General features: G+C 51.3%; 1 protein-coding gene across 1 annotated transcript; it reads left to right on the top strand.

Annotated features, from left to right (window-relative positions):
• The first annotated feature begins 723 nt into the window (after positions 1-723).
• EIF3K (eukaryotic translation initiation factor 3 subunit K) lies at positions 724-17,933 on the top strand. Its single transcript, XM_010385728.1, has 8 exons — positions 724-973; positions 1,986-2,084; positions 4,878-4,998; positions 6,857-6,931; positions 12,566-12,632; positions 12,737-12,814; positions 15,689-15,814; positions 17,868-17,933. Exons 1-8 carry the CDS (start codon positions 915-917, stop codon positions 17,897-17,899), a joined length of 657 nt encoding a protein of 218 aa, XP_010384030.1. The 5' UTR covers positions 724-914; the 3' UTR covers positions 17,900-17,933.
• The last annotated feature ends 6,028 nt before the right edge of the window (positions 17,934-23,961 follow it).

Below are 23,961 nucleotides of genomic sequence, written 5' to 3'. Positions count from 1 at the left end.
TCCTCTGCACTGCGCAGGCGTGTAGACGAGTAGACGTGCATCTGCCTGGATACCTGTGTGCACAGTACACACGTGGAGGTACCCAGCGCATATACCTCCACATACATGGCACATAACTGCATTTTGTACGCTTGCAGTGTACAAAACCTATACATAATATATAATTGATGGCAGTACAGACGGGACCCACGCCCTCAGCTCCAAGACCGGAACCTAATGGAGACCGGGCGCGATCCAGCGAAGTCCAGGAGCCTTCACCCCAGCCCCTCCTGCCCGGCAGAGCACAATAGCTTTGTGGGACCCTCCTCCTGGAGCTGGGGACCAAGGGCCGAGACTTGAAACTGGATCCTGGGCGCTCAGGATCCTGCACCATGCGCCCAGGCCTGAGGCGAGAGGGACCTCAGAGAACATCTCCCTCGGGACTTGGCCAATGCCTAAACGGAGGGCTGCTGCGTGCATTCCCGCAGAGCTCCGGGGCCTTATGGCCGCGCGCAATACAACGCGCGCGCACGCCGCCAGAGCTCCGGCTGCTTCCCGATGAGTTCGCGCGCGCACGGTCCCGCGCCCCCGGCACTGGAACGGGGTCTGTGAGGCCCGGGAAAAGCTTAGCCCCGCCCCTCGCCACGAGAGGCGCCTGCGTACTGGGATACAGTAAGCTTTTTCTCACGCTGTCCGTCCAGCTTGAGTGGAGCGAATGCGCACGCGCTAATTGCCCCTGCGAGGAAGAAGTCACGTGGCAGCCGGAAAGCGTGGCGGCTGCTGCGAGAGCCTTTCCCTTCACCGCCCCCAAGGAGCTGGAGCGACAACAACGACGTCGTTTCCGTTTCCACCACCTCTTCCTTTTCCGGTCCTCGCGGACGCCGTGCCGGGCCGGTGTTAGTCTCCAGCCCTGGTTGTGGAAAGCGGCAGAAGTCATGGCGATGTTTGAACAGATGAGAGCTAACGTGGGCAAGTTGCTCAAGGGTATCGACAGGTCTGAGCCCGGTCGGAGGGAGCGCTCTGGCCATGCGGGGCGGAGGGGAAGGTTTTCAGGAGGCAGCAAGGGGTGGTCAGGGTACTGGGCTTGCCGCGGAGTGGGGTTTCTCTATCCTCCTGGAGGAGGAGATGCTTAAAGAAACGCCACTGAGCTGGAGGCGGTGACTCACGCCTCTGATCTCAGCACTTTGGGAGGCCGAGGCAGGCGGGTCGCCTGAGCCCAGGAGTTAAGAGACCAGCCTGAGCAACATCCATACCCCTTCTCTAAAAGAAAGAAAGAAACAAACAGCCCTGCAAAGGCCTAGAAGCGAAAGAATCTTGGTACCACTCAGTCTCTTCGTGAATTGCCTTAAGGTTTCCTTCTCTGGCCCGCCTCCTTTGAGTGCCTCTTAATCTCTCCGTTCTCTGCTCCTTACGTCATTCATTCACACGTTTACTGAAATAAACTGTCAGTGCTAGGCAATGCTGGGAACCACAGGCGAATCAGACAGCGGCAGATCATGCCTTCCCGGTCTGAGTTCCCATTCCATGAGGGAGACAAACCTGACATCAGACAGTGATATCCGGGAGAGGTTAGAACCGAAGTGGGGGAAGCAAAGGCTAGAGTGTTCAGACGGACATGGGGGAAGTAGGCATCGAGGTAGGCAGGAGAGGATGGGGCTGGATCAGGGTGGAGGCCTGAGCCGGGGAGGAAGGGGTGAGTAGCAGAGATGTTCAGGAGGCCAGATGCACAAGCTGCAGTGACTGACTGGCTCAGAAGTTGGGGAGGTATCCTAGGCAAGACCCAGGGCTCCAATGAAGTATAGAGCTTAGGTGAGAGGTCTGGGATACGAATAAGTTTTATTAGAGATTATACTGGACATAATTCACTACCTGGAAAGAGCAAGTGGCCAGTGCTAGATTTAGAGGGGAAGGGTGGGAGGAGCAGGTTACAGTTGCCCCTGTGACTGTAAAGTGACTGGCCTCAGCTTCTGTCTCCTGTCTGCTCACCTATCTTGATTCTCCTTTAGGTACAATCCTGAGAACCTGGCCACCCTGGAGCGCTATGTGGAGACGCAGGCCAAGGAAAATGCCTATGATCTGGAAGCCAACCTGGCTGTCCTGAAGCTGTAAGTGTCTGGCTGTCTGTCTGCACTCCCATTTCAGCAGCTAGCAGGGTGCCACTCCCAGTACAGGGCAAGGGGGTGGCTGGTGGTATCCTGCATGATGCAACATCTCTTGGTGTGCAAGACTAGGAAGCCAAGGAAGTTGGGACAGGAGGAGGGATGGTTTTTGAAAAATCAATTGCCGAGCGCAGTGACTCACACCTGTAATCCCAGCACTTTGGGAGGATGAGGTGAGTGGATCACCTGAGGTAGGGAGTTTGAGACCAACCTGGCCAACATAGAGAAACCCCATCTCTGCTAAAAAATACAAAATTAGCCAGCCATGGTGGCACATGCCTGTAATCCCAGCTACTCGGGAGGCTGAGGCAGGAGAATCGCTTGAACCCGGGAGGCGGAGATTGCAGTGAGCCAAGGTCGCACCATTGCACTCCAGCCTGGGCAACAAGAGCGAAACTCCATCTCAAAAATAAATTAATAATAAAAAGTCAATTAGGGTGGCTGCAGGGGCTCATGCCAGTAATCCCAGCACTTTGGGAGGCTAAGGCGAGATACTCACTTGAACCAAAGAGTTCGAGACCAGCCATGGCAACATAGCAAGACCCAACTCTATAAAAAATTTTAAAAATTGGCCGGGCGTGGTGGCTCACGCCTGTACTTTGGGAGGCCGAGGTGGATGAATCACGAGGCCAGGAGATCAAGACCATCCTGGCTAACACGGTAAAACCCCATCTCTACGAAAAAAAAAATACAAAAGATTAGCTGGGCGCGTGGTGGCAGGGCGCCTGTAGTCCCAGCTACTTGGGATGCTGAGGCAGGAGAATGGCATGAACCCAGAAGGGTTGCAGTGAGCCTAGATCACACCCCTGCATTCCAGCCTGGGCTACACAGTGAGACTCCGTCTCAAAAAAAAACATTGTTTTAGTTAATATAGTGGTGTGTGGCTGTAGTTCCAGCTACTTGAGAGGCTGCGGTGGGAGGATTGCTTAAGCCTGGGGGATCGAGGGTGCAGTGAACCATGATCGTGCCACTGCACTCCAGCCTGGGGGACAGAGTGAGACCCTTCGTTTTCTCAAAATAAATAAATAAATAAGAATTATCAATCTGGGTGACATGGCACAGCCCTGTCTCTACAAAAAATTAGCTAGGCACAGTGGCACACAGCTGTAGTCCCAGCTACTTGGGAGGCTGAAGCAGGAGAATTGCTTGAACCTGGGAGGCAGAGGTTGCAATGAGCCAAGATCATGCCACTGCACTCCAGCCTGGGCAACAGAGTGAGACCCTGTCTCAAAAATAAAGATTAATTACAGAACACATGTACAGGCAAATACATTAAGCAAACATGTAGTTTAACAAATCATTATAAATGAAAGCCTACATAATCGCCATTTATGTTGCAAAAGTGTTGCTAGCGCCACAGGCCCTTTGCCCCCTATGCTCTGTGCCAGCCAACTCCCCTGCTCCCCCATGCTCTCATGGCCTGGCTTTATGTGATGGTTTACCATACGTGCATCCATCTGAATCAGCTCAGCTCAGGTTTCCCTGTTTTGAACTTGATATAGATGGAGTAGATACAGCACAACCTCTTCTGCATCTGCCATCTGCTACTCAACACTGGGTTTGTGAGATCCATCCAGTTTTGTGTATTTGTTTGTTTGTTTGATGTGGCTCCAGTTTGTTTTCATGGATGTATACCTCTTCAGTGTGTCACTTGTGTGACTGTCCTAACGATCTCTTCTGGCTCTTAATGGACGTGTGGGTTCTTACCTGCACTTTTTTTTTTTTTGTTTTGTTTTGTTTTTTTGAGACAGGATCTTCTGTTGCCCAGGCTGTAGTATAGTGGCACAGTCATGGCTCACTGCAGCCTCAGCCTTCTGGACTCAAGCAATCCTCCCGCCTTAGCCTCCTGAATAGCTGGTACTACAGGCACCACCATGCCCAGTTAATTTTACTTGGGTGCTTTCTTGCTTGCTTTCTTTTTTTCTTTTTTCTTTTCTTTTTTTTTTTTTTTTTTTTTTTTTTTTTTTTTTTTGAGACAGAGTCTCACCTTGTTGCCCAGGCTGGAGTGCCTTGATGTGATCTCATGATCTCAGCTCACTGCATCCTTTGTCTCCCAGGTTCATGCAATCCTCCTGCCTCAGCCTCCTAAGTAGCTGTGACTAGAGGTATGCGCCACCATGCCCAGCTAATTTTTGTATTTTTAGTAGAGATGGGGCTTTGCCATGTTGGCCAGGCTAGTCTTGAACTCCTGACCTCAGGTGATCCGCTCATCTCGGCCTCCCAAAGTGCTGGGATTACAGGCTTGAGCCACCCACCCACCCCCACCCCCCCTCCTTCTGTTGTCCTCTTTTGCAAGGGAGGAAACTGACAGCCCCTCAGTTTCCTTTCTCTGCTCTTCAGCCTTTCAATGCCTCTTAATCTCTCTCTTGTCTGCTCCTCAAGTCATAAATAAGCAGTCCAAGGTCACTCAGCGGGAAGTTTAAACCAAGGCAGTCTGGCTCTGGTTCCTTAGCCACTACTCCAGACCGCTGCTGCTGTTCTCATTTGTTTGTGAATCACTTAGCAGTGTCTGCCCCATTGGGTGGTTGTGAGCATTAACTGTCTCTGTTCACAGAGGAGGAAAGTAGGCTCAGGGAGGTGAAGGTTATACAGCTGGGAAGCATTGGGATTGGGATTGGAACCCAGGCATGTCCAATTCCCAAACTCTAGAATAAAGCAGTGGACAGCCTGCCTGGCACCTGAAGAGGGTTGGGGACTTGGAGGTGCCACTGTGGCCACGTCTCTTGTTCTCTTTCTTAGGTACCAGTTCAACCCAGCCTTCTTTCAGACCACGGTCACCGCCCAGATCCTGCTGAAGGCCCTCACCAACTTGCCGCACACAGACTTCACCCTATGCAAGTGCATGATCGACCAGGCACATGTATCCTTCCAGCACTGGGGCCAGGGCCTGTGTGGGAAGGGGCCAGAGTCAAGGTGCATGAATTTCCGGGGAGATGGTCTGTGGGTGCATCCACAAACACCAGGTGCCTGCTGTGGCCCAGCATGGCAGGGTGCTGGACCGTGCTGGGACACTGTGTGACTGAGACAGGCCTGGGCCCTGTCTTCACGAAGTTGTCACAGTCCAGTGAGGAGGCAGACAGTGATAGACTGGAGTGGTCCGGGTTGGGTTAGAAGAGCCACAGCAGCCGGACACAGTGACTCACACCTCTAATCCCAGCACTTTGAGAGGTTATGGTGGGTGGATCACCTGAGGTCAGGAGTTCGAGACCAGCCTGGCCAACATGGCGAAACCCCATTTCTACTAAAAATACAAAAAATTAGCCGGGCACGGTGGCACACACCTATAGTCCCAGCTACTTGGGAGACTGAGGCAGGAGGATCACTTGAACCCGGGAGGTGGAGGTTGCAGTGAGCCAAGATCGTGCTGCTGCACTCCACCCTGGGTGACAGCGAGATTCTGTCTCAAAAAAAAAAAAAAAGAAAAGAAAAGAAAAGCTAGAGCTGGTACCTGACGATTTGGGTGGGGGAATATGTGGACATAAACACAGCCATCTGTATTTACATTTCTATAGAACAATGTCTGGAGAGGTGGAAAAGTAGCCAAGAATTGCAAATTAACCTCCTAGGAAGGATGGCTGTGAGACAAGGGAAGGAAGACCTATTTTGCCACTGTTCACTCTTCTGTATTTTTAACTACAAAATGTTTAAACCAGGGCCTCCTGGAGGAGGGAACATCTAAAACATAAGGAGGTAGGTGAAGGGGTAGGCAAAGGTGATCCAGGCAGAGAGGACACTCATGGGCTGAAGCAAGCAAAGCTCGGTGCTATCTTTCAGAAATAGTAGAGGAAGCTTGACATAGGAATGATTTTAGGTGGTTTTTTTGGTTTGTTTGTTTGTTTGTTTGTTTTTGAGACGGAACCTTGCTCTGTCACCCAGGCTGGAGGGCAGTGGCATGATCTCGGCTTACTGCAACCTCCACCTCCCAGGTTCAAGCTATTCTCCTGCCTCAGCCTCCTGAGCAGCTGGGACAACAGGTGCATGCCACCATGCCCGGATAACTTTTGTATTTTTAGTAGAGACAAGTTTTGCTATGTTGGCCAGGCTGCTCTCGAACTCCTGACCTCAGGTGATCTGCCCGCCTCAGCCTCCCAAAGTGCTGGGATTACAGGTGTAAGCCACCATGCCCAGCCTATAGGTTTTATTTTATTAGTAGTAATAGTAGATTTTTTTGTTGTTAATATTTTCTTTCTTTCTTTTTTTTTTTTTTTTTTTTTTTTTTTGAGACAGAGTCCCGCTCTGTCACCCAGGCTGGAGTACAATGTCGTGATCTCGGCTCACTGCAGCCTCTTCCTCCCAGGTTCAAGTGATTCTCCTGCCTCAGCCCCCGAGTAGCTGGGACTACAGGCACGTGCCACCACACCCGGCTGGTTTTTTGTATGTTTAGTAGAGATGGGGTTTCACCATGTTGGCCAGGCTGGTCTCGAACTCCTGACCTCAGGTGATCCACCTGCCTTGGCCTCCCAAAGTGCCAGGATTACAGGTGTGAGCCACCAGGACTGGCACGTCATTTCTTTTCTTTTGCCATTATAAACATTCCTGCAGCCAACATCCTTTCTCCTGCATACACCTGCGGGAGAAATAAGCTGGCTTCCTTTTCCAGCTCTTTTTCTGAGCTGAACCTTTGGAAGAAAGCAGCCAGAAGAAGGTAGGTGGGGATGGGTGACCTGTGGCCCAACCTAGCTCCAAAGCCAGTTTTCCTTAACGCTTCCTCCTACCAGCAAGAAGAAAGGCCAATCCGACAGATTTTGTACCTTGGGGACCTGCTGGAGACCTGCCACTTCCAGGCCTTCTGGGTAACTTCCCTGGGGTCCAGGGACAGGGGAGATGGCAGCGCCATGTGTAGCTGAATGCTAAAAGTAACAATAGTGCACAGAGCCTGGCTTCCTGCTTTGGCGGTGGGCCCAGTGCTCCGCATGTGTGTTTTTGAGGAATCATCATCCTCTCGTGGGGCAGGTACTCACAGGTCCTCCCTGTGTCCACAGGCTGAGGCCGACCCTTTCCCCTCTCTCCCGTCTTTCCACTGGGCCCTCTACTACATACCGTTAATCAGAAGAAGTCCTCCAATGGCTGGGTGTAGTGACTCACCCCTGTGATTCCAGTATTTTGTGGAGGCCGAGGTAGGAGGATTGCTTGAGGCTAGGAGTTCCAGACCAACCTGAGCAACATAGTGAGACCTCATCTTTACAAAATTGAAAAGTAATTGGGTGTGGTGGCACGTACTTGTACTCCCAGCTACCCAGGAGGCTAAGGTGGGAGGATCGCTTGAGCCTGCGAGTGAGCTGTGATCATACCACTGTACTCCAGCCTGGGCAACAGAGCAAGACTGTGTCTCAAGAAAGAGAAATTCTCTGTTTCTTCTGCCTGTCTGACACACTCTGCCTTTCTTGCTCTAACTGGAACCTGGCCCCCCACTTCTGCAGCCTCCTGAGTGGGAGGCTAGTTCACCTCCTGGCTCCTATCTCTTTTGATACCCTCAGTCTTTTTTGTTGTTTTTTTGTTTGTTTGGTTGGTTGGTTGGTTTTTTTGAGATGGAGTCTCATGCTGTTGCATAGGCTGGAGTACAGTGGCACGATCTTGGCTCACTGCAACCTCTGCCTCCCGGGTTCAAGTGATTCTCCTGCCTCCCGAGTAGCTGGCACTACAGGCACGCGCCATCACACCCCACTAATTTTTATATGTATTTTTTATTTTATTTTATTTTTTTTGAGACAGAGTCTCACTCTGTTGCCCAGGCTGGAGTGCAGTGCAGCAATCTCGGCTCACTGCAACCGCCGCCCCCACCCCAAGTTCAACCGATTCTTTTGCCTCAGCCTCCCAAGTGGCTGCGGTTACAGGCGCACACCATCACACTGGCTAATTTTTGTATTTTTAGTAGAGACAGGGTTTTGCCATGTTGTCCAGGCTGGTCTTGAACTCCCGGCCTCAGGTGATCTGCCTGCCTCAGCCTCCCAAAGTGCTGAGATTACAGGCGTGAACCACCGCGCCAGGCCAGAAACCCCCAGTCTTGAAGTGCATGTGTCATCCCTTCCTGCCCGGTATCAGTCCCTCTGGTGACTGCTCTTTGTTTCTTGAAGAATTCGGCTCCTGGCCGGGCGCGGTGGCTCATGCCTGTAATCCCAGCACTTTGAGAAGCTGAGGAAGGTGGATCCCTTGAGGTTGGGAGTTCGAGACCAGCCTAACCAACATGGAGAAACACTGTCTCAACTAAAAATACAAAATTAGCCTGGTGAGGTGGCGCATGCCTGTAATCCTAGCTCCTCGGGAGGCTGAGGCAAGATAATCACTTGAACCCAGGAGGCAGAGGTTGCGGTGAGCTGAGATCATGCCATTGCACTCCAGCCTGGGCAAGACTCCATCTCAAAAAAAAAAAAAAAACAATTCAGCTCCTTCTCACTGGCGTTCTCTACCACTCTTGTCCTAATTCTTAGATGCTTAGAAAGTAACACAGAGGATCCTTTGACCACCCAGACCTCTGGGTCCCTTGCTGTCTTGGCCAGCTATCTTGTACTGCATTTGACCTCAGTCCTTCTCTTCCAGTCATACCCTGGGCCAGTTCTCTGCACATTGGACCTCTGAGGCAATTATTTTCTTTTGTTTTGTTTTGTTTTGTTTTGAGACAGCGTCTCGCTGTGTGAGCAGGCTGGAATGCAGTGGCGCAATCTCAACTCACCGCAACCTCCGCCTCCTGGGTTCAAGCGATTTTCCTGTCTCAGCCTCCCAGGTAGCTGGGACTACTGGCATGTGCCACCACGCCTGGCTAATTTTTGTATTTTTAGTAGAGATGGGGTTTCACCATGTTAGCCAGGCTGGTCTCAAACTCCTGACCTGAAGTGATCTGCCTGCCTCGGCCTCCCAAAGTGCTGGACTACAGGTGTGAGCCACCGCGCCCGGCCCTCTGAGGCATTTTTAAAAATTGATACTGATACATGGGTCCTGCCCTCACAGAGTCTGATGTAATTGGTTCAGTGTAGCCCAGGCCTTGGGATTTTAAAAAGTTACCCTGGGTGATTTGAGCATCTGGCCAATGTTGGGAGCCACTGCCCTCACCAGTAGTGGCTCCCCTCCTCCCCCTGTGAGTTTCCAGCATCTCCGTTCTCGCCACTTCCTCCCAGCTTCTCAGCTCACCCCCACAGGGTCTCCATCCCCACATTCTTGGGCCTGACCATTAGCTCCAACCCTCTCTTTGCATTCTTCTCTGTTTCGCTTCCTTCTCTTAAATTGCATGTGCTGGCCGGGCGTGGTGGCTCACGCCTGTAATCCCAGCACTTTGGGAGGCCGGGGTGGATGGATTGCCTGAGGTCAGGAGCTCGAGACCAGCCTGACCAACATGAAGAAACCCCATCTCTACTAAGAATACAAAGTTGGCCGGGTGTGGTGGCGCATACCTGTAATCCCAGCTACTCGGAAGGCTGAGGCAGGAGAATTGCTTGAACTCGGGAGGCGGAGGTTGTGGTGAACCGAGATCATGCCATTGTCCTCCAGTCTGAGCAACAAGAGCGAAACTCCATCTCAAAAAAAACAAAAACGCATGTGCCTCCCCTGTCCCCAGCTGCAGCGGTGGTCTTGCTTCCTTCCCCAGCTCCTGGACGTTTGCTCATGCTTTATCTGTCTCCCTTTCTTCTCACCTCAACTTACGATCTGGCTTCTTGTCTCGGGAGAAAATAGAAGCAGCCACTGCAGAAATTGTACCTGTTCTTATCCCAGACCCTGACATTTTATGTGCAGCTGACTGCATACTTTTTTTTTTTTAATTCTTTTTTTTTTTTTTTGAGACGGAGTCTCGCTTTGTCGCCCAGGCCGGATCTCAGCTTGCTGCAAGCTCCGCCTCCCGGGTTTACGCCATTCTCCTGCCTCAGCCTCCCGAGTAGCTGGGACTACAGGCGCCCGTCACCTCGCCCGGCTATATTTTTGTATTTTTTAGTAGAGACGGGGTTTCACCGTGTTAGCCAGGATGGTCTTGATCTCCTGACCTTGTGATTCGCCCGCCTCGGCCTCCCAAAGTGCTGGGATTACAGGCTTGAGCCACCGCGGCTGGCCTTTTTTTTTTAATTCTTAAACATTTTATTTTTTATTCAAGTAAGAAATTACTGATTAGCTTCAGTTAATGCCACAAAGAAAATGATCAAATGCTTAAAATAATAGAGTTTACTAGTTCTACAAACGATTGTTCCCACTAGCAAACTAGCAAATGAGATGTGTTGGAGATCTTAGACCTATTCCATGTAACAGACAGGTTTTTTTTGTTTGTTTTGTTTTGTTTTTTGAGACACGGTCTCACTCTGTCACCCAGGCCGCGGTGCAGTGATGTAAACACAGCTCACTGCAGCTTCGACCTCCAGGCTCCAGTGATCAAGTGATCCTCCCACTTCAGCCTCCTGAGTGGCTGGGACTATAGGCCCGCGCCACCACGCCTGGCTAATTTTTGTATTTGTAGTAGAAGTAGGGTTTCGCCATGTTGACCAGGCTGTCTTGAACTTCTGGCCTCAAGTGATCCTCCTGCCTCAGCCTCCCAAAGTGCTGGGATTATAGGTTGAGCCATCACACCCGGCCACAAATCTGGATTTCTCCCCACCTCACTGGCTGCACCTTCCTGGCATCCATGTGGGGGATTGCCTCCCTTCTGTTGGAGGGAACCTGTGCCACAGAGCTGAACTTTGAGCAGAAACCTGAAGGAGGTGAGGGTGGTAGCCATGGAGGAGGAGAATTCCACACACAGGCCCTGAGGTGGGCAGGTGCCTGGTGGGTTTGGGGAGCATCAGGGAAGCCCCTGTGGCTGGAGCAGGGTGAGTGAGGAGCGAGTGGGCAGAGGTGAGGGCACAGAGGTGACAGGCAGATTCTGTGTGGCCTCATGGGCTATGGTGGGAAAATTGGCCTTTTCTCTGAGTGGGACAGAAGCAAGGGGAGGTGGCTGCATACACTTAGCCAATATGTGTCTGTCACCTTTCTCAGGGCTCTGGTTTCTGCCTACCAGGTTCAAGCCTCACCTCCAGGATTTTGGGTAAATCACTTAGCTGCCCTGGTCTCCTCATCTCTAAAATGGATGTAACTTACATCACAGGGCTGCACTCAGATGACTGGCTAGCATGTGGGATCAGTGCTCAAATGGTAGCTGCTATTTTTTTTTTTTTTTTCCTGAGATGGAGTATGGCTGTGTTGCCCAGGCTAGAGTGCAGTGATATGATCTTGGTTCACTGCAACCTCCACCTCCCAGGTTCAAGTGATTCTCCTGTCTCATCCTCCCCAGTGGCTGGGATTACAGATTATAGGCGCCCACCCTACACCTGGCTTATTTATATATATATATATATATATATTGTTTTTTTTAGACGGAGTCTCGCTCTGTCGCCCAGGCTGGAGTTCAGTGGCACAGTCTCAGCTCACTGCAACCTCTGCCTGTTAAGTGATTCTCCTGCCTCAGCCTCCCGAGTAGCTGGGCCTGCAGGCACGTACCACCACACCTGGCTGATTTTTTGTATTTTTAGTAGAGACGGGGTTTCACCATGTTAGCTGGAATGGTCTCAATCTCCTGACCTCATGATGGCCTATCTCAGCCTCCCAAAGTGCTGTGATTACAAGTGTGAGCCACCGCGCCCAGCCTAATTTCTGTTTTTTTGTTTATTTGTTTGTTTGTTTGTTTGTTTGTTTGTTTTTGAGAGGGAGTCTCCCTCTGTTGCCCAGGCTGGAATGTAGTGGTGTGATCTCAGCTCACCACAACCTCCACCTCCTGGGTTCAAGCAGATTCTCCTGCTTCAGCCTCCCGAGTAGTTGGGATTACAGGAATGTGCCACCATGCCCTGCTAATTTTGTAATTTTAGTACAGTCAGGGTTTCTCCATGTTGGTCAGGCTGGTCTCAAACTCCTGACCTCAGGTGATCCGCCCGCCTCAGCCTCCCAAAGTGCTGGGATTACAGGCATAAGCCACTGCATCTGGCTAATTTCTATATTTTTAGTAGAGACGGGGTTTTACCATGTTGGCCAGGCTCTTCTTGAACTCCTGACCTCAAGTGATCCACCCACCTCAGCTTCCCAGAGTGCTGGGATTATAGGCGTGAGCCACCACACATGGCCTGGTAGTATTCTTGTTAAAATTACTGATATGAACATTGTTGATACATAAGATTACCAGTGTAGGCTGGGAGTGGTGGCTCACGCCTGTAATCCCAACGCTTTGGGAGACCAACGTGGGCAGATCACTTGAGCCCAGGAGTTTGAGATCAGCCTGGGCAATATAGTGAGACCTCGTCTCTATAACAGCTGCAGCAACAAAATCCCAGCACTTTGGGAGGCTGAGGCAGGAAGATCACCTTGAGCCCAGAAATTCAAGACCAGCATGGGCAACGTAGTGAGACCCCAACCCTATAAATAAATAAAAATAAAGGCAAATAATTTAAAAGAATAAACATTGTGAACATCAATTCCCATCACAGCAAGCCCTGGATGAAAACATGGACCTCTTGGAAGGTATAACTGGCTTTGAAGACTCTGTCCGAAAGTGTAAGTCCCTCTCTGAGGCTGGGCTCCCCAAGGGGAAGGGGTAGGGAGTGGCAGCCAGGTCCCGGGGAACAGCTCCTCACCAGTTTTGTCTCTGACCTCCACAGTTATCTGCCATGTTGTGGGTATCACGTACCAGCACATCGACCGCTGGCTGCTGGCCGAGATGCTCGGGGACCTGTCAGGTAATGCCTTCTGGGTCCTGGTGCACATCTGGGAGGTTGGGGGTGGCCAGGGCAGTGGACCTCAGTCAGCTCCTCCAACAGGCCTGTGCAGGTCTCATCAGGTCAGCATGGAAGGCCCAACCCAGGGAGGAAGTAAGAACCTGGTATAAGACAGTCCCTACCTTGAGGGAGATCCTATGCCATTTGCTCATTTCTTCTGCATTAATTGAGTGCCTACCGTGTATCAGGCAGTGTGCTAAACTGGGCATGCAGCAGTAAACAAAGTGGGATGGCTCCAATTCATTCTCATGGAGGCAGCAAAGCACATGGCAACGTGTAGGTGTCCAGTGGCAATTCACGTCATGAAGGAAAGCAAGACAGCTCACAGACCAGTGGCATCTGAGCCCTTCCCTCCGTGGAGTGAGGCCCGTGGCCTGAGGTAGAGCAGAGGAGGATTGTGGAGCAGGGCCCTGACTTGTAACATTCATGGGCGGGGTAGCCAGAGTGTATATGGCCAGAGCAGAGTGAGCATGGGCGAGAGTAGAGAGGTGGAGTTGGAGGGGCATCTCCAGGTCATATGGGGCCTCAGGAGGACCTTGTCCTTTCCCCTGAGTGAGAAGGAGCCACCGGAGGGCTCTGAGCAGGGGAAGGCTCTGATCAGATGGATATTTTTTGAAGATCCCTCCAAAAACAAAAAAAAGGAAAAATAACATATTTGCTTACTTTTGCGAAAAGAAACGTAGAAAAGGAAGTCAAAAAACTAAGGAAGGCCAGGTGCAATGGCTCACGCCTGTAATCCAGCACTTTGGGAGGCTGAGGTGGGTGGATCATCTGTGGTCAGGAGTTCGAGACCAGCCTGCCCAACATAGTAAAACCCCCTCTCTACTAAAAATACAAAAATTTGCTGGGTGTGGTGGCATGCACCTGTAATACCAGCTACTTGGGAGGCTGAGGCAGGGTTGAATCGCTTCAACCCAGGAGGCAGAGGTTGCAGTGAGCTGAGATCGCACTATTGTACTCCAGCCTGGTTGATAAGACTGAAACTCCGTCTAAAAAAAAAAGAAAAAAAGAAAAGAAATTAAGAAAGGCCACGTGCGTGGCTTACGCCAGTGAGGCAGGTAGATCACGTGAGGTCAGGAGATCAAGACCAGCCTGGCCGACATGGTAAAACCCCGTCTCTACTAAAAATACAAAAATTAGTTGGGTGTATTGGCATGTGCCTGTAATCCCAGCTCTTCAGGAGGCTGAGGCAGGAGAATCGCTTGAACCCGGGAGCAGAGGTTGCAGTGAGCCAAGATCATACCACTGCACTCCAGTCTGGGCACTTTTAGTATAGATGGAGTTTCACCATGTTGGCCAGGCTGGTCTTGAACTCCTGACCTCAAGTGATCCACCCACTTTGGCCTGCCAAAGTGCTGGGATTACAGACGTGAGCCACTGTATCCAGCCAAGTGAAAGCTAACTTTTTTTTTTTTTTTTTTAAATGGAGTCTGGCTCTGTCACCCAGGCTGGAGTGCAGTGGCATGATCTCGGCTCACTGCAACCTCCTCCTCCCAGTTTCAAACAATTCTCCTGCCTCAGCCTTCCAAATAGCTGGGACTACAGGCGCCCGCCACCTCGCCCAGCTAATTTTTTTTTTTTTTTTTTTTTTAAGCAGAGACGGAGTTTCACCATGTTGGCCAGGCTGGTCTTGAACTCATGAACTCAAGTGATCTGCCCACCTTGGCCTCCCAAAGTGCTGGGATTACAGGCGTGAGCCACCACGCCTGGCCAGGTGGAAGCTAACTTTTATTGGACATTTTATGTCATGCATTGTACCAGGTGCTTTATATCAGGTAGATGTTTTACGTATTTAACAGTGAAAGGAAATTAAAGGATTTGACCATGCCTTAGAATTGAATATAAAGAGAATTATATGAACCTGTATCAAAATGATAATAGTCGCACAGAAAATTATTTCAGGTAACTGAACACTGTTCTGGCCATACATTCTTACAGGCAGTTTTTTTTTTTTCCCCCTTCTCCTTTTAGAGATGGGAGTCTTACTTTGTTGCCCAGGCTGATCTCAAACTCCTGGGCTCAAGTGATCCTCCCACCTCAGCCTCCCAAAGTGCTGGGATTACTGGTGTGAGCCACCGCACCCGGCCCTGGCCATATTTTCTGAGGGCAAAAAAAGTGTATTGTGGCTGGGCGTGGTGGCTCACACCTGTAATCACAGCATTTTGGGAGGCTGAGGTGGGCAGATCACCTGAGGTCGGGAGTTCAAGACCAGCCTGACCAACATGGAGAAACCCTGTCTCTACTAAAAATACAAAATTAGCCAGGTGTGGTGGCGCATACCTGTAATCCTAGCTACTCGGGAGGCTGAGGCAGGAGAACTGCTTGGACCCAGGAGGCGGAGGTTGCAGTGAGTCGAGATCACTCACCCAGCTAATTGGAGGCCATTGCCCTCCAACCTGGGCAATAAGAGAGAAACTCCATCTCAAAAAAATATATATATATATATATATAGTTTGTAGTAATGGTCATGTCATAATTTTGCAACCATTTCATATAGGTTGTGGGAAAAGGTAGATAAATACGCTGCTCTTGTTAGGAACCAAGATTTGCCCAGGGAGAGAAAAGAGAAGGAATAGAAAATAAAAGAAATTAAGGCAGAAGCCCCATGTGAGGCTGAGAGAGCTCAAAGGCTCCCTCTGGCGGCCGTTCAGAGAATGACCTGTGGAAGGGCATGGGCAGCAGCAAGGAGACCAGGCCAGCTGCTGCTGTCCAGGAGATGCCAGTGGGCAAGGGGGGCTGCCCTGGCTTCCTGAGCCATGACTCTGTTGCCTCCCAGTCCCCTGGAACTGTGGGATCAGGGTGACCGAAGCCTCTCACTGCCCCTGTCACCTGCAGACAGCCAGCTAAAGGTGTGGATGAGCAAATACGGCTGGAGTGCTGACGAGTCGGGGCAGATCTTCATCTGTAGCCAAGAAGAGAGCATTAAACCCAAAAACATTGTGGAGAAGATTGACTTTGACAGTGAGTGATGGCCCATGGCCTCGGGCCTTGGGGCTAAGGGGGTGCCTCTCAAGGGAGGCCGAGGCAGGGGCCCAGAGGACCTGGGTACATCTGCGCATGTTCTGGGCTGGGAAGTCTGCACCTGCCAGATTCCATTCACCTTGTGTCTCGGGGCTCCTGCCCAGGGAGCAATAGGGGGGAGCTGGGTGATCTTCCCTGGAACTTCTAGGCCCTGTGTCCTGCCCCATAGCACTCAGCAAGACTTCCTGGGGCCCAGCGGGGCCTCACAGGGAGTCTCTGCACCCTTACTCGTCCCTGAGGCCGGTCTGGTTGGCCCTCTTTTATCCTTGGGGTACCCAGGCCTCATGTGCAGACTTGGAGTCCGGTGAACAGTAGGACTCTTGATTCTCTACTTTGGGTGATTTCACATCTCTGTGCCTCAGTTTTCTCATCTAAGAAATGGGGACGGCCGGGCGCGGTGGCTCAAGCCTGTAATCCCAGCACTTTGGGAGGCTGAGACGGGTGGATCACGAGGTCAGGAGATCGAGACCATCCTGGCTAACACGGTGAAACCTCGTCTCTACTAAAAAAATACAAAAAAACTAGCCGGGCAAGGTGGCGGGCGCCTGTAGTCCCAACTACTCAGGAGGCTGAGACGGGAGAATGGCGTAAACCCGGGAGGTGGAGCTTGCAGTGAGCCGAGATCCGGCCAATGCACTCTAGCCTGGGTGACAAAGCAAGACTCCATCTCAAAAAAAAAAAAAAAAAATGGGGATGACTGCAACAGTAGCTATGATAAACACTGTGTAGGTCCTTACATTTACATTGTTTGGTCCTCAGTTGCTAAATTACATAAATAGTATACCTACCTCATGGAATCATAAGTGTGAATGCTTGTATAACACTTAGCAAAGAACCAGTCACACCGTTCGTTAAATATTCATTATGACCATCGTCTACACACATGTAACTAGCAGAGGCTCAACTGCTTGCTCAACTAAAAAGAATGCAGTGGCTACCCCAACTGCCGCTCATCGGGGCACCGAGCAGGTATCCTGGAGCCAGGGAGAAGGGCACGGGCGGGCTGCTCCCTTCATCCCAGGTCTCCCCCACCCTCTTGAGTGTGAGTCAGGTGTTTTAAAGATGTGTTTGGTACAACATGGCTTCTTAACACAAACCAGCTAATTTTGTACTTAACTGGGGAACAGCATTGAGCAGGCAGCCATCTGTGCACTTGCGGCCCATGGTATCTCACCTCTAAATGCCACGTGACTGCTGTGTCAGGGTTCTCGGTGAGAACTCCAGCAAAAGATTCTGTAGTGAGGAAGGGGCCTCCTTTTTTCTCCCCTTTGGCTTCTGTCACCCCACCCCACCTTCCTGACCTTTTAGGTCACGGGTGGAGAGGGCAGTGCTGAGTCAACAAGGAAGAGGAGGAGGAAGGTGTGAATCTTAGGGACGTAGGAGCCCAGCCCTGCCGGGGGAGTAGACGGGAGGATTCCCTCTGTCTCAGTCCTGGCTCCATTGCTCTGTGTCCTGGGTCCAACAGGATAGGTTCAAAATACTTGGGAGACTGAGGCAGGAGAATCGCTTGAACCCGGAAGGTGGAGGTTGCAGTGAGCCAAGATCGCTCCACCGCACTGCACCCTGGGCAACAGAATGAGACCGTCTCAAAAAAAAAAACTTGAGTATCCTGCAGATAGTACATAGTAAATATTATTATCATGTAGGTAATTACAAACAACTCTTCCTTGGCACTTTGTTCTCAGCACCTCGTTTGGTCCTACAATCCTATAGGGTAGCTGCTTCTTAAAGATAGGAAGGTGATGCTCAGAGATGTTCAGTAACTTGTCCAAGTGACCCAGCTGTTAATTGGCAGAGCAGGGATTCGAACCTAGCCCTCCTTGCTGCAGAGTCCATGTTTTTAAAATACTGCACGAAGCTGCTTTTGTGATGGTAACCGGGGCCTGGAAGGAGTTTGTGATCTCCCCCTAAAGAATTGTGGGTGCTGTAGCAGGTGGCTGGAGATTTGTCTCCTGCCCTTCTCACCTTCACACTGGTCTCTCCTTCCCTACAGGTGTGTCCAGCATCATGGCCTCCTCCCAGTAACTGCAGGTGTTTAATAAAGATGTGTTGACTCAGCCCTACTGTCTCCTCCCTGGCTTCTGCTCTGCCCCTTGCCCACCAGAGGGAGCCCAGGAGCAGGCCTCTGCTCTGGGTGGGCCCCCCTCCACCACCACAACCCTCCACCACACCACACCCCCATGGTAGAGCTTCCGCCTCCTTTTTCCCCCAACTTCGACTTCCTCCCTTGCCCCACCCTACCTTCCTGACCTTTTAGGTCTTGGGTGGGGAGGGCAGCATTGACTCAGCAAGGAGGAGGGAGAATGAATGGTATGTAGCAGCCCAGCCCTGTGGTGGAGGCTGAGCACCTCTGGGAGGAGTGAAGGTGAAGGTACCCTCTGTCCTGATGGTGGCTCTGTTGCTTTGTGACCTTGGTCAAGGGACTGGGCCTCTCTTTTTTTTTTTTTTTTTTTTGAGACTGAGTCTTGCTCTGTTGCCCAGGCTGGAGTGCAGTGGCCGGATCTTAGCTCACTGCAAGCTCCACCTCTCGGGTTTACACCATTCTCCTGCCTCAGCCACCGGAGTAGCTGGGACTACAGGCGCCTGCCACCTCGCCCGGCTAGTTTTTTTTTGTATTTTTAGTAGAGACGGGGTTTCACCATGTTAGCCAGGATGGTCTCGATCTCCTGACCTTGTGATCTGTCCGTCTCGGCCTCCCAAAGTGCTGGGATTACAGGCTTGAGCCACCACACCCGGTGCCTTTCTTTTTTTTGGGACGGAGTCTCGCTCTCTCGCCCAGTCTGGAATGCCGTGGCACGATCTCAGCTCACTGCAAGCTCTGCCTCCCGGGTTCACGCCATTCTCCTGCCTCAGCCTCCCGAGTAGCTGGGACTGCAGGCGCCTGCCACCATGCTTGGCTAATTTTTTGTATTTTTAGTAGAAACGGGGTTTCACCGTGTTAGCCAGGGTGGTCTTGATCTCCTGACCTCGTGATCCGCCCACCTGGGCCTCCCAAAGTGCTGGGATTACAGGTGTGAGCCACCGTGCCCGGCCGGGACTGTTCCTCGCTGATTCTCAGTTTCTTCTTCTGCAGAAGGGGAAGAACAATGCACCCTTCTGAAATCTGTGAGGGTTCCTCCAGCCCTTGCCAGTAAAGGCCTGAGATCGGGGCCTGTCGTTGCTCTTAGAAAATGTGAGCCACAGGCCGGGTGCAGTGGTTCACGCCTGTAATCCCAACACTTCGGGAGGCCAAAGCAGGAGGATTGCTTGAGCCCTGGAGTTTGAGACCAGCCTGGTGAACAAAGCAAGACTCTTTTTTTTTTTTTTTTTTGAGACGGAGTCTGTCTCTGTCTCCCAGGCTGGAGTGCAGTGGCCGGATCTCAGCTCACTGCAAGCTCCGCCTCCCGGGTTTACACCATTCTCCTGCCTCAGCCTCCCGAGTAGCTGGGACTACAGGCGCCCGCCACCTCGCCTGGCTAGTTTTTTTTGTATTTTTAGTAGGGACGGGGTTTCACCGTGTTAGCCAGGATGGTCTCGATCTTCTGACCTCGTGATCCACCCGTCTCGGCCTCCCAAAGTGCTGGGATTACAGGCTTGAGCCACCACGCCCGGCCTAAGACTCTGTCTCTTAAAAGAATTTTTTTTGTTTTGTTTTTTTGAGACAGAGGCTCACTCTTGCCCAGGCTGGAGTACAGTGGCGCGATCTCGGTTAACTGCAGTCTCGGCTCACTGCAACTTCCGTCTCCCAGGTTCAAGCAATTCTGCCTCAGCCTCCCAAGTAACTGGGACTACAGGCACACACCGCCATGCCCAACTAAGTTTTTCGTGTTTTAGTAGAGATGGGGCTTCATCATGTTACCCAGGCTGGTTTCGAACTCCTAGGCTCAGGCAGTCCGCGTGCTTCGGCCTCCCAAAGTGCTAGGAATACACACGTGAGCCACCGTGCCTGACCAAAAAGTTTATTTTAAATAGCTGGGCATGGTGGCGCATGCCTGTAGTCCCAGCTATTTAGGAGGCTGAGGTTGGCAAATCCCAAGCCCAGGAAGTCAAGGCTACATTGAGCTGTGATCACGCCACTGCACTCCAGCCTGGGTGACAGACCCTGTCTCAAAAAGGAAAATATAAGCCATTGTTAATTTCAGGCTCAGAAGTGTTGGTCACCAAGGTTGCAAGCTAGTCCTCAGTACTATTCCGTAAGGAGAGACTGCATGAGAAAATGAGTATATGTATTTTTTCCTCTCAAGGTGTCATAGGTAGACAGCTCCTTCAGCCACACCATTCTTCCCACGTCCCAGCCCGCTCCCCTGGTTAGTGTTACCTGAAGGAGACCTGACTCACCTCACATGTTCATTCCCATCTTACCTGAGGAATTTGGGGCACTCGCAGTGGCCCTTAGGCAGTGCTTTTCCCCTCTGAGCATATTGCCTGGAGGGGCGGGGGGTTGGGGGAATGCAGAAATTAAAAAGACCATGTAGAGGCTGGTTTATGCCTGTAATTCCAGCACTTTGAGAGGCTAAGGGAGGAGGATGGCTGGAAATCCCCTCTCTGCAAAAGTAAAAATTAGCTCAGGTTGGGCACGGCAGTCCATGCATATAATTACAACAGTGGCAGGAGTGCAGCAGGAGGATTGCTGAAAGCCAGGAGTTCGCGACCAGGGCAACAAAGCGAGACCCTGTTCCTAGAAAAGTTTTAAAATTAACTGGGGCTGGTCAGGCACGGTGGCTCACGCCTGTAATCCCAACACTTTGGGAGGCCAAGGCAGATGGATGGCTTGACCTCAGGAGTTCCAGGCGAACCTGGACAACATGGTGAAACCCCATGTAAACTACAAAAAAATTAGCCGGCCATGGTGGCACACACCTGTAATCCCAGCTACTCTAGAGGCTAAGGTGGGAGGATCACTTAAGCCTGGGAGGTAGAGGTTGCAGTGAGCCAAGAGACCCTGTCTTAAAAATAAGTAGCCGGGCATGGTGGCTCATGCCTGTAATCCCAGCACTTTGGGAGGCCGAGGCAGGCAGATCACCTGAGGTCAGGAGTTTGAGACCAGCCTGGCTAACATAGTGAAACTCCGTTTCTACTAAAAATACAAAAAACTAGCCAGACGTGGAGGCGCATGCCTATAATCCCAGTTACTGCGGAGGCTGAGGCGGGAGAATCGCTTGAACCCAGGAGCCGGAGGGTGCAGTGAGCCGAGATCACGCCATTGCACTCCAGCTTGGGCAACAAGAGCAGAACTCCATCTCAAAAAAAAAAAGCAAAAAATAAATAAATAAGTAAAAATTAGCCAGGCACAGTGGTATGTGCCTGTAGTCCCAGCTACCCAGGAGTTTGAGGCTGTAATGAGCTATGATTGCACCACTGCACACCAGCCCAGGGGACAGCAAGACCCTGTCTCCAAAAAAGGAAAAGAAATGCCCCAATAGATGTTCACTGCTTAGAGTAGACTGGCGGCTGCCCCTCGGTGATTCATCCTGGATGCTGGTGTGCAGAAACATTGCTGTGGAGAGGGCAGCTGTGGTACCCAAGCTGCCAGCCGGCCCGACCTCCCTGTCTGCACTCACACCCAGCATTCCTCAGAAGGCCCTGCCTTGGGGAGCCAGTGGGAGCAGACACCCCTTGCCCTGGGGCCCAGACCTCAACAGGTCCCAGTAGCCAGGAAGTGCCCAAATCCTGGGGACTGAACGAAAGGTTGCTTCTGCAGTTCACTGGGATAAAAAGGACTGGGAGGCCTAGCTCAGTGGCTCATGCCTATAATCCCAGCACTTTGGGAGGCTGAGGCAGGCAGATCACCTGAGGTCAGGAGTTTGAGACCAGCCTGACCAACATGGTGAAACCCCGACTCTACTGAAAATACAAAATTAGCTGGGTGTGGTGGCACATGCCTGTAATCCCAGCTACTTGTGGGGGTGAGGCAGGAGAATCGCTTGAACCCGGGAGGCAGAGGTTGCAGTGAGCCAAGATCATGCCACTGCACTCCAGCCTAGGCAACAGTGAGACTCTGTCTCAAAAGTAATAATAATAAATTAAATAAATAAATATAAATAAATAAATAATAGCCAGGCGCAGTGGCTCATGTCTGTAATCCCAGCACTTTGGGAGGCCGAGGCAGGCAGATCACCTGAGGTCAGGAGTTTGAGACCAGCCTGACCAACATGGAGAAACCCCCATCTCTACTAAAAATACAAAATTAGCCAGGCGTGGTGGCGCATGCCTGTAATCCAGCTACTTGGGAGGCTGAGGCAGGAGAATCACTTGAGCCTAGGAGGTGGAGGTTGCGGTGAGCCAAGATCGCACCATTGCACTCCAGCCAGTGCAACAAGGGCGAAACTGTCTTTAAAAACAACAACAACGCCGGGCGCGGTGGCTCAAGCCTGTAATCCCAGCACTTTGGGAGGCCAAGACGGGCGGATCACGAGGTCAGGAGATCGAGACCATCCTGGCTAACACGGTGAAACCCCGTCTCTACTAAAGAATACAAAAAACTAGCCGGGCGACGTGGCGGCGCCTGTAGTCCCAGCTACCCGGGAGGCTGAGACAGGAGAATGGCGTGAACCCGGGAGGCGGAGCTTGCAGTGAGCTGAGATCCGGCCACAGCACTCCAGCCTGGGTGACAGAGCGAGACTCCGTCTCAAAAAAAAAATAAATAAATAAATAAAAAATAAAAACAACAACAACAAAAAATAGCCAGGCGTGGTGGCGTGTGCCTATAATTCCAGCTACTCAAGAGACTTGAGGTGGGAGAATCACTTGAACCCTGAAAGCGGAGGTTGCAGTGACCCAAGATTGTGCCACTGCACTCCAGCCTGAGTGACAGAACAAGACTCCATCTCTAAATAAATAAATAGAAAATAAACTCAAATTGATTCTGTCTTCAAATTCCATCCTGGTGGGTACCTGTCATGCTCATTTGGGGTTCAGGGCTGCTGCTGTAGCTGCTTCCTGAGACATCTCTAGACCCTGCAGTATTTGTTCATGTCCCCACCCTGTGAGGACACACCCTCTCTAATCGCCTTCCCCCAAGTAGTGTTAACAATGGGATACAGCATTTAATACATTCTGACTGAGGTCTCACGGTTCTGAGGAGTGACGGTGCAGAAATGGTAAACCTAAAAACGCCTGTAGGGTCCACTGGCCATACCCCTTCTCTCAGAGCCCCTCCTGTCCCTTGAACATCAATAGACACATCAGCTATTATTACTACACTGCCCATAGATGGCTGCCAGGAAGTAGTCTCAAGGCTGACAATTAAAAGGAGCCTTTAATTTAAACTTCAGTGGCTGGGGCTGTCGCCTCCATCTGGGAGCACTTGGTCTGGACGGTTTCTCAGAGTCCACCAGGAGCTGCCGTGAGGGGCCGATGGCCCATCCCCTGAAGACTTTTTCCCACCAGGCCAGACCAAGCATAAGGGTCCTGAGCTAGTTCTTCAAGTCAGGCTGGAGGAGGCCGCCCTGCCCGGCCTCACTCCAGCCCAGCTCTGGAAACAGTCAACATGCCTGGAAGTCTTTGGTCAGGTCCTGGCATCTCCTAGGAAACTGGGCTGCTGCCTGGGCCTTGTCCTCTTCCTCTGCTGTCACTGGATCCCTTCGTGTGCCTTTGGTAGAGGCAGAGAAGCAGAGAAGGATCCTTTCAGCTCCCATAGCTGGAGAAACCATAAACCATGGTGGGGTTTTTTTTTTCGTTTTTTTGTTTTTTTTTTTTTTTAGCCAGAGTCGCACTCTGTTGCGCAAGCTGGAGTGCAGTGGTGCCATCTTGGATCACTACAACCTCTGCCTCCCAGGTTCAAGCGATTCTCATGCCTCAGCCTCCTGAGTAGCTGGGATTACGCCACCACGCCCAGCTAATGTTTTGTATTTTCAGTAGAGAGGGGGTTTCGCTCTGTTGGCCAGGCTGGTCTCAAACTCTTCAGCTCCTGTGATTCCTCCCACCTCGGCCTCAGAGTTCTGGGATTACAGGCGTGAGCCACCACGCCTGGCAGAGAAACCACGTCTTCTTATTCCCACCTGAGTCAGATCACAGCCCTCCCCTGCTTCAAATCCTACCTTAACTTCCAGTGTATTTAGAATAAAACTCACACTTCTCACCAGGGTTTTAAGCCCATTCATTCATTC

Source organism: Rhinopithecus roxellana, chromosome 12 (genome assembly GCF_007565055.1).
Source record: "Rhinopithecus roxellana isolate Shanxi Qingling chromosome 12, ASM756505v1, whole genome shotgun sequence".
Lineage (NCBI taxonomy): Eukaryota > Metazoa > Chordata > Mammalia > Primates > Cercopithecidae > Rhinopithecus > Rhinopithecus roxellana.
The sequence above is the reverse complement of the archived record's forward strand: the minus strand, read 5'-3'. Positions and strand labels throughout refer to the sequence as shown.

What these genes read in the sequence shown, in the direction of transcription:
- EIF3K (XM_010385728.1), top strand. Translation starts at nt 915, where the DNA reads ATGGCGATGTTTGAACAGATGAGAGCTAACGTGGGCAAGTTGCTCAAG. An exon ending in TTGCTCAAGGGTATCGACAG is followed by an intron (nt 974 to 1,985) that starts GTCTGAGCCCGG and finishes ATTCTCCTTTAG; the next exon opens with GTACAATCCTGAGAACCTGG. An exon ending in TGAAGACTCTGTCCGAAAGT is followed by an intron (nt 12,633 to 12,736) that starts GTAAGTCCCTCT and finishes TGACCTCCACAG; the next exon opens with TTATCTGCCATGTTGTGGGT.